Source organism: Gymnoscopelus braueri (assembly GCF_963280865.1).
Source record: "Gymnoscopelus braueri genome assembly, chromosome: 24".
In the NCBI taxonomy this organism is placed as follows: domain Eukaryota; kingdom Metazoa; phylum Chordata; class Actinopteri; order Myctophiformes; family Myctophidae; genus Gymnoscopelus; species Gymnoscopelus braueri.
The window spans coordinates 7,357,659-7,368,382 of NC_137626.1; the positions used below are offsets into that span (position 1 = coordinate 7,357,659).

Here is a 10,724-nt window from a genome sequence, read left to right on the forward strand (position 1 = left end):
GGGGGGAAAAGAGCAGACTAAATACAAGTTTTCTATTCAAGTATTGAGAGTTTAAGTGGTTAACTGTCTGAAAATATACATTAACATGAATCCAACATATTTAATAGAAAAGATAATGTGTAAACAAACAAACAAACAATCAAACACTGATGATAGTGCTGTCAAACAAGTCTGAAGCTCTCTATGAAATCTATGAAAAAGTTTCCATTGTGTCTGCAACACAATGGTATACACTATGTATTGGGGGGTCCCTGCTTCATCTCTCTCAGCTAAGGGGTCCTTGGTCTGGAAAACCTTGAAGACCCCTGACCTAAGTACATGTGTGGTATAACAGTGGGGAAAAGTAACTTAATAAAGTTCATTTACTCAAGTACTGCACTTAACTTAAGTGCAATTTATTTGGACCTTTTTTCTTTTCAACATAAAAACTAAACCACATGATAGTTTTACATAGAGTGATGTTGTCCTGGCACAATCTGCAACCACACAACATGTCTAGATGTCATTATCACAATCAATACAATGATCATATTATGATGAGACTGTTGAGAATAGGCTCTATGCACAGCAGCCATATTGGAAAGAAAGTGGGCCTCTTCCTTACTTCCTTCACAGGTCTTACAACTTATACTAATTCAGGCTCTGTTCCATAGTGTACCACAGTGTGGTTCACAAACTTATTTTAATTCAAAGGACCCCCATGACTCTGAGTGTACAAATGGAACCAAATGGACCCCTAATTTGAACTGGGGACCCCCCAGCCAGACAAGCACTTTGTAGGAATTGTAGGCATTACATTTAGTTTGACTCGGTTCCACAGATAAATATTGGGAAAATAGCCGAACTACAAGCTCACAACGCCTCGCAGCTTGTAGATCGGCTATTTGCACACATTGTTTGCCTCTTTTTTACGTAATGTTTGACAATTATGACAATTTTGTATTAAAAAGGTCTTAAAAGTCATTAAATTGTCATTTTAGAAATATGCAGATACCCTGTATACACTTACACTGTATGTTGGTTTGTTTACCGTTGAATGAGATAATGTTGCACATTAAGGTAATCATCATGGGGACCCCCAAAAAATTATTTGTGGACCCCCCTGGTTGAGAACCACTGCTCTATAAAACCAGGGCCAGTTTTTTTTTTATTGTATTGATTTCCTTGCAAATAATCACTGTTTTGTAAATCCTTCACGAGCTGTTATCTCCTTAGTCATAAAACATTACGCAGTGTGTTGGATTCCTATGAATGTGAATAGACAGTTGTGTAGAGCAGTGGTTCTCAAAGTGGGGTCCGGGGACCCCCAGGGGTCTTTGAGGGGGTCCCCAGCTAAATGACTTACAATAGCATTAACATCGGTTTAACCACTTTAACCCTATTTTATACTTTTACGGCTATTCAAAAAGAGCAGATATACAGATCTTGTAGATCGGCTATTTAAAAAAAAAAAAAATCTTCAGAATTTGCCATTTGAACACACGCCCTCTCTTATGGGGGTCCCTGGAACACAATATGTTCATATGGGGGTCTGCAGCCAAACACAATGTGGGGGTCCTTGACATGAAAATGTTTGAGAACCACTGTAGAGTGTTTGCACAATGTGTACTAGGTTGGTACTGGCAGTGGTGCCGGCTTTGTGTGTGTGTGTGTGTGTGTGTGTGCGTGTGCGTGTGCGTGTGCGTGTGTGTGTGAGGCCCTGAGGCAGTCTCAGGCCCAGGGGCCATAGACTCAGGATCCGGCCCAGCCCCTATGAGACATGCCTGGCATGGCTGGCAGCAGGCCATGCATGTCCATGGAGCGCTGTGGCTGGCCTGCAGCACTGGAAAGACACAAAGGATAATATAAGCTTGTCAGGTGACACCAATAGCGATTGGTCAAAATGTCAGTAAACAAAGTCTTTCTTTTAAGAATCAAGACACGATTGGTTTCTTTCTCTTTCCGCCCCCAGACCAGCAGCACACTTGTAAACAGAAGCACTCATGTGAGAGAGGTGGGGACTCATTGACATTTGACAAGTAACGTCATGTTATTATGACAATATTAATATAATTATATGAACAGCGTTTTTTTTGTTGAAAAAGAGAAAGAAAAAATCCTTCCATTACCTGTTCGTTCATTCTCTGAATGATGTGATAGCCTACAGTATGTATAATATGCTGCATAGTATAGCTGAACGAGACAGCTTTATGCTGCTTAAAATGAACTGTCGCCCTTTATGTGGCCACAAGAGGGAGGCACTGTCACAACAAATCCGCCACATCACTGACACTGGCCATCAAGAAAAAAAGCTAAGACATTCTAAATGCTTGCTTGTGCAGGACACCGAAGACAGTCTATTCTATTCTATTTCATTCTATTCTATAAATACTACTTAGTTGAGGGAAAACCCCTCATTTCCAATGACTCTGAGTTGCACAAGAATAAGCAATATTTATTAAAAACAAATAAAAAAAGACAAAAAATCTATTTCTGAAATTGCCTCAAAGGCAACCGTGACTCCATTTTCAACATCTCAGCCTCTGCTCTGAGAGCCGCGTACAGAGCCCATCTGTTTGTGTCTTTATCAGTGACAGAGGACGACCTTCTGTTGCTTAATGGGCCTCTTATAAATAGACCATATAGCTTCTTTCTTTCCTCTTATAAATAGACCATATAGCTTCTTTCTTTCCTCTTATAAATAGACCATATAGCTTCTTTCTTTCCAGTGCTGCGGTCCAAGTTGTCCCCGCGCCCAGAACCCAAAAACAAGCCTTACAAAGTCAGTCAGAAAGCTCCACATGAGTGGTTCTCAAACCGTTTTATTTCAAGCACCCCCAGGATGGTATGAATTTAGCACACAGTCCCCCCCCCCCCCATAACTCTGAGAATGTACAAATGGACCCATTTGGTTCCATTTGTACACTCTCAGAGTCACAGACCGGCAAGAGTCCATTTGGACATCGAGAAAGGCCGTCAAACCTGGCTGACCAAAGAGAACAGACTGTGTTCTCACTGCAGTCTAGGAGAGGTGGAGACAGAGCTTCACTGCTTGACCACATGCACATATAAAGATACCCAGGAAATCCCCTACTTCAGGGGTCTTCAACACAGAGGCTTTCCCGGTTTGAATGGGTTAAAGGGATAGACCACTTTGGTAGAGGTTTGGGTTGTGTAGCATGATGTAACTCCAAAGGTGGGCAAGACTTGAAAAAAAAATTGCTCCATTGATATAATTAGTTAATTCAAACTAGAAAAAGTGCTCCTCGGAGCACAGGTCTCCGCCAGGTCGGGTAGGTTATTGTGGGCCAGCAATGTTCGGAATTCAGTCATTATAGAGGTGAGTGGAATCCGTTTTCAAAATTCATGGGTTTGAGGCCTTTTGTTCAAAACAGGCCACTCCTGCAAACTTTAGATGTCAATGTTAGCCAATCAGGATGAAATTATTAAAAATATGTCAGGTTCGTCTTGATCACATGACTATAGAGATGATGTGTACCAATTTGCATGATGTTTGGACTAAATCTGCAGGAGTAATATTTAAAAAAAAAAGTTTAGCACAGATCTGCCTCCCGGTGGCACTGTAACAAACCGTTGTGAAACATTTGGAGCAGAGGTTCTGCTCTGGCATCCAGGGAGAGTGTGTGTGCACAGTTTCTCGTCAATCAGGCCAACGGTGCCGGAGATTAGCTGTCCACAGACAGACACGCAGACACACACACACGAGGACGGACGGACGGACAGGGTGCAAAACATAGTCTCAGCCACGCCTTCGGCCTGGCGGGGACAACTAGCCAAAAAAAACGAATCAAGTGGATCCCGGGATGGAGCGGCTCCAGCGTGGATCTCAGACATGATGTGGACGGCCTGTGACATCAGTCATCTATGATGTCAGTCATCTACAGGTATGACAGTGGTTCCCAAACTGAGGGTCGGGACCCCCAAATTATTTTGTGGGGTCTCCAGATGATTGGCTTAATGTGCAACATTGTTTTCAACCAACATACAGTATAAGTGTATACAAGCTATCTGCACATTTCTAAAGTTACAATTTAAGGACGTTTAAGACCTTTTTAATACCAAATTGTCATATATTACGTAAGATTGAGGCAAACATTGTGAAAATAGCCGATCTTGGCTATTTTCACAACATGTATCTGTGGAACCGAGTCAAACTAAATGTAATCCTTCAACTCTTACAATTCCACAAGTGCTTGTCTGGGTGGGGGGGTTCCCAGTTCAAATAGGATTATTTTGGCGGGTCACAGCCTGAAAAGCTTGGAAACCCTTGATCTATGACTACAATCACGTGTTGATGACGTGTGACTCCATATTTGGGCAAAGTTGCAGCCCAATCAGAGCCCAATAGGATCTATGCACAGCAGCCATATTGGAAATAAATTGGGCCTCTTCCTCACTTCCTTCACAGGTCTTATCAATTCTACGATGATGAAGGCTCTGTTGCATTATGGTCAAACAGAGTCGCGAAACAGCATTGGCCACACCACACAAACAGGGCCCCAGGGTGCTGATATTGTGCGTGGCCATGTTGGCTCACTGGAAACACTCGGCTACACCAGTGGGTCTCAAAGTGTGGTCCAGGTACCCTCATAGTTCCAAATGTCCCCTTACGGGTGTGTAAAGGGGGGCGCATGCCGCATGCTACCATTTTCGGTGATCACCCTCTCACCGCGGGAAAAACTACAGCATGGTGTGACTGAGCCGCGGTGATAAGCGACTCGCCGCTCACCCCAACACATCTCTCTGTTTTTATCATAATCACCTTTTAGGTGAAAACGTTTCCACCTAAAAGGTTGAAACCTTTACTCTAAGCGTGTCCAAATGGTCATGGGTCCATTTGGTTCCATTTGTACACTCTCAGAGTTACTGGCAGGGGTGTAGAGGAGGGGGGACGCGGGGGAGCGGCGCTCCCTCACTTCTCTAACTGCTGAAAAAATATATTTTTATGAAATTATTTTGAATTTTGAATTGTTTTAAAGAAATTATTTAAATCTTTTAAAAGCAACACATTTGTAACAACAGCATAATATTGGGTTGTGCAGGTGAGATTTAGAAAACCATGTGGGGTTTACAAAGTTAATCTCACCTCATTTAACAAATACAGGTCAAATACATTACACCTAGCGCTGCGGGCTTCAGAGGTGCGCTCCCCTTCCAAAATTAGCACAACACTGGTTATGGGGGTCCTTGAATTAAAAAAGTTTGAAAACCACAGAGACCCAATTTCTTTCCAATATGGCTGCTGTGTTCTATATCTGAGTTCAGTTTGTCAGGGCAACCAGAGCCTCCACCGCATTCCCCCTGTGCTCCCTCAGACTGCGCTCTGCCACGGCCCTGGAAATCGCCATCTCTGCCATCATTAGCTCTACGTCCTCTCTCCTGACGGTGACCTTGGCCAGCTCCTTTTCCCTCTCCTGTTTGGCGTGCTGTTCCTGTGATCTCCCGTCTACAATGACTGACATGGCATTCTCCAAGTCGGAACTGGAGATCTCCTTCTCCTCTGCATAGTCGGTGACTCTCTCCAAATCGGAGGCTCCACTGTCATGTTTGCGAGGCTTCTCGGGGGGTTTTCCGGTGCAATGTCCCTCAGCTTCCGGGTCCGAGTCTGGACCTCCCTTGGCCGCCATAATTACGCCACTGAAGTCTAGAACAAACACGGTGTCGATATCAGGCAGATGGCTGAATGATGTTTGAGTCTAAGCAAGTGCTAGTGAGGAATGGCTGGACCTGGACTGGACGGGGCTTGACTTGACTATGTCAAGGCGTGACGTCACCTGTGATGCAGATGTGTCCATATTTGGGCAATGTGGTGTAGTCAGGCCCGTCATTACGAATTATGGATGGGGGGCGGGGGACATCATTTTCTAAATTCCCCCCTCATCCACACCCAAAGGGCAAAATAACAAAAGTTCACTCAAAACTCATGAAAAAAACAACAACTGTATAAAATCAGCTGTAACACGTCTTTTGAGAGTGTTGCTGGTTAGTTGTTAAAACAAATCCCATATTTCCATAATGAACATTTCATATAATTTGGCTCTTGTATCTTTTCATCAACATTTTATATTAATTTTGGCACCGATGAAATGATGTAGTCTGTAGCAGGACACCACACACAAACGCCCGCCCGCCCGCCCACCCACCCACCCACCCACCCACCCACCCACCCACACACACACACACACACACACACACACACACACACACACACACACACACACACACACACACACACACACACACACACACACACACACACACACACACACACACACACACACACACACACACACACACACACACACACACGTTTCATTACTTCAAATGGGCTGCAGCTGCATAACTATATCAATTACTGTTAGTTTTAATGAAAACATATTGAGCAGATGAATATACGACAGCAGCACAAAAAGACCTACATGCATACAACCCGTTCATATCTGAACAGGACTGCCGGCAGTAGTTAGTGGGTGTTGATTCATGAGGGGCGGTGTAAAAAGAAATAAAAATAATAATAGTATTTGCCACGGATACGCTTTTGCACTTACACAAAATGTGTCCTCGTATAGTTACAAATAGGGGTTCCTGCCCAAAATGGATTACTCCTGAGAATGAGAACGCTCCTCACTCAGTGCAGAGTCGTTTTGAAGCTATGTTTAGTTTAGTTTACAGCCCGAGGAGACCATTGTTTGCAGTATCCAATAACTTAATCTGAGTTCCCAGAAGTTTTCGACAGCTCTCGCATACAAACGGGAGGAGCGAGGAACTTCTGGGCCAGAGCCTTGGTATTTGTGCGCGGGATGTAGCTTACGCTCAGAATCTGAGCGGACGCGCCTCTTACCGGTCCGAGAGCTGTGCAACTCGTCTAAACAGTCCGATGAGAGGCAAACAGCAGTACACAACAATGGCGGCCGCAATTTCTCAAGGAGAAATTGCTTCCCGTCGCTCCTATCTACATGCAACACCCACCGCATGTGGATCCCGCCCCCTTTTCTTCATTGGCTGTTGATTTGAATCAGAACGCGGTGGCCGCGCCCCTGCTGTACAGGCTCTGAGTCTCTCATGTCACTCCTGCTGACAAAAAAAAAACGTACACACAGGATACACTTATCGTATCCTCGTATCCTCGCCCCCAAGCACCTTGGTTAGCCTCCTCTCTCCTCCTCTCTCGGCTCCTCAAGAAGTGAATTATGACTGGCTTGGGACACGAACCGTTTCTAGGTCACGGCTGGAGGACAGAGGAGGGAGAGTAGGCAAGGAGGCAGAAGTAAAGATTATGGGAACTTGGCTTCTGTGTTGAAGTGTCCCTGAGCGAGACTAAGCCCTATAACTGCTCCCATGGGTGCCCCCTATTTTGGAGCGAAACATTTGGCAAAAAAATAGCAGGCCTGCAGTACTGTACTTAAGTACAATTTTGAGGTACTTTTACTTTCCTGGACTATTTCCAATTGTCTATACTTTTACTTCTACTCCACTACATCTCAGTGGCAAATATTGCACTTTTACTCCACTACAATTATTTGAAAACTTTAGTCACTAGTTACTTTGCAGATACTGTACACATTATTATATATATTATATACTTTAGCCCTATTTTATACCTAGGCTATTTGAAAATAGCAGATCTACAAGCTCACAAGTTCACAATGCGTCGCATCGCGACGCGTTGTGAGCATGTAGATCTATTTTCAAACATTTTAGTACTTTTTACTTTTGATACTTTAAGTACATTTTGATACCGATACTTTTGTACTTTTACTCAGGTGAATTTTGAATTCCAGACTTTTCCTTGAAGCAGAGTACTTCTAACATTGCGGTATTGATACTTTTACTTAAGTAAAACATTTGAGTACTTTTTCCACCACTGCCCATGCACATATCTAACCCGTAGCATCATGCAGTGAGCATGCATAATGGTGTTTATCATGTCGCCATAGGGTGGGGATTCTGTGGGATTACTCCAGGCCTGAGACATGATATGCATGGGGACCGCACTATACGGTGGAGTTATGTGACATAGAGCAAGGGTCTTTGTGCACCGCATTGGGGGTCTGAGCCACCGCGTCGCCATCTGGATTTTCTGCTTCTGTAACAGGTGGCGTGTGTACATTCATGCCTTTGTCACAAACCACTTGGACTAATGTAACTCTCTTTTTTCTGGACTCCCCCCAAAAAAATCGGTCAATCGCCTTCAACTCATTGAAAACACAGCAGCTAGAGTCCTTACAAGAACCAGGAGCAGTGGTGGAAAAAGTACTCAAATGTTTTACTTAAGTGAAAGTAGCAATGCTGCACGTTAGAAGTACTCCGTTACAAGTAAAAGTCCGGAATTCAAAATGTACTTGAGTAAAAGTACAAAAGTATTGGTATCAGAATGTACTTAAAGTACCAAAAGTAAAAGTACAAAAAAATGATTGAAAATAGCCGATCTACAAGCTCACAACGCGTCGCATGGCGACGCGTTGTGAGCTTGTAGATCTGCTATTTTCAAATAGCCTAGGTATAAAATAGGGCTGAAGTGGTTAATGTATGTTTCATAATGTAATAATGTATATCTGCAAAGTAACTAGTAACTAAAGTTACTAAGTATTATTGTAGTGGAGTAAAAGTACAATATTTGCCTCTGAGATGTAGTGGAGTTGAAGTAAAAGTATTGAAAATGGGAAATACTCCAGTAAAGTCAAAAATACCTCAACATTGCACTCAAGTACAGTACTTGAGTAAAAGTACTTAGTTACTTTACACCACTGACCAGGAGATATTGACCCCCCCCCCCCCCTCAGACGAGGCTTGTGACAGTAGGTGACAGGGCATTCGCTGCTTGGGCTCCATTTCTGTGGAAACAACTTCCGCTGCAAATTAGACGAGGCCACTTCAGTGTCCATGAGTCTTTTAAAAACTCATTACTATAGATTGGCTTTTAGCTAGAAGGAGTGGTCAGCTAGTTTTCTGCTTTCACTCTTATTTTTGGTCTTATTATTTTTGTATTGTTCCTTTGTTTTTACATTTCCATCATTGAATCGCCTTTATATTTCCTGTTTAATGTATCGTATGCGAAGCACTTTGTAAACCTGTTTTTGAAAAGTGCTATATAAATAAACTTGATATATTATACAGGGGTACACCCAAATGGCCGGTCGGTTCTCAAAGTGGGGTCCGGGGACCCCCAGGTGTCCTTGAAGTGGGTTGTTCCGGGGGGTCCCCAGCTGAGTTATTGATACTGTAGTTTAAAAAAAACAAATGGACCCATTTATAAAGGTCTGTAACTCTGGAACCAAATGGAACCAAACAGACCCTTACGGGCCCTCAGAGTTATGGGGGGGGGGGGGTCCAAGAGTTATGGGGTGTCCAAACTCAAAACTAACCTAAAAGAAAGGATACAGGATACTGACACCAGGACTGGCAGATTCGTCTGGTTTTCCAGTCTAACACATGTTCTGTGTCCATACTGTAGGTCTCTGTTCGCAGAGTCTGTGTTATATTCACTGCAGTTAGTCATGTTTGCCATTGGTTTAGATAATTGATGATGTATGTTTTTTTGTGTTTATATAGTATAAGTGCAGTTTAAACATATCCGTCAAATCTAACCGTCAACACTGACTTAACGGGGAGGGGGGGGGGGGGGGGCAGTAAACACAGAAATGTTAAGCATTCAGGCACACATACATACTATAAGTGTGCCTGGACTTACGTATGTACATTCTGGGAGCTGAGCCTGATCAGGTGTTGTTGTGGCTTTGTGGTGTTTTATTTTATTTTAAGAGATATGTCATTGGGGAGATTAGCACCTTGATTTATTTTAGAAATCAGGTGTGGTGGTTTTGAGGGAGATTATTGTCGGAGACGTGACAAAGCAGCAGGGGCGATTGGGTGCTTGTGCTGCTAAGCCTAATGCATGCTGTGTGGGAGCCACGCCGTGGCTCATGGCTCACAGCCCTGTACAGCGTTGCCATGTCTGCTTATTATAAGCAACTTTGGGCTTGTTTTAAGTAGCTTGTGTAAATAGTGGTAGTTGCGGGTTGCAGTTTGTTTGCCTCCTCATTTACAATTTAGGCCTTTAGCAGACGCTCTTAATCCAGAGCGACTTACAGTAAGCAAGGAAAACAGCTAGGTATTGGTAATGCATCAAATGCATAGAAACCGTAATCGAGGATCATAGGTAAACCAAGAACCTATCATCAGTCTAAACAGTACAATATAAAAAATGATCTGTACATTGAAACTATACACACTATACGATGCCAGGTCTACAAATGACCTGGCATCTATAACATGCTATCTAAATGACATTTTAGCCTTTGCATAAGCCTGAAAGGGCTCACTGGCTAGGGCAAGTGCTACGGTAAGTGCTACGGGCTAAGGTGGAGTTTGAAGAGGTGAGTTTTTGGTTTTGGTTTAATGTTGTTTAAACCAGTGGTTCTCAAACATTTTCATGTCAAGGACCCCCCAAATTAATATGTATTTGTCCACAGACCCCCCCCCCCCCCCCATCTGAAAATATGTTGTGACAGGGACCCCCATGCAAGATTTGTTGTTAAAATGTTTCAAAAAATATTCCACAATTTTCACCTTCAAGATTTTTCTTTGAAAATAGCAGATCTACAAGCTCACAATGCGCCGCGACGCGTTCTGAGCTTGTAGATCGGCTATTTTCAAATAGCCAATGTATATCGGGTTAGAGTGCTCATATGGCCTATAGTCGCTTTCTTTTTTTGGGCTTGTTT

At 43.2% G+C, this 10,724-nt stretch overlaps 1 protein-coding gene across 1 annotated transcript; it reads right to left on the reverse strand.

Moving 5' to 3' along the window:
• Positions 1–5,261: 5,261 nt before the first annotated feature.
• On the reverse strand, positions 5,262–5,627 carry LOC308080432 (huntingtin-interacting protein K-like; the record flags this gene model as incomplete). The annotated part of the gene is made up of 1 exon (XM_080422316.1): positions 5,262–5,627. The coding sequence occupies one exon, from the start codon at positions 5,625–5,627 to the stop codon at positions 5,262–5,264; it is 366 nt and encodes a 121-aa protein (XP_080278442.1).
• Between the last annotated feature and the right edge of the window lie 5,097 nt (positions 5,628–10,724).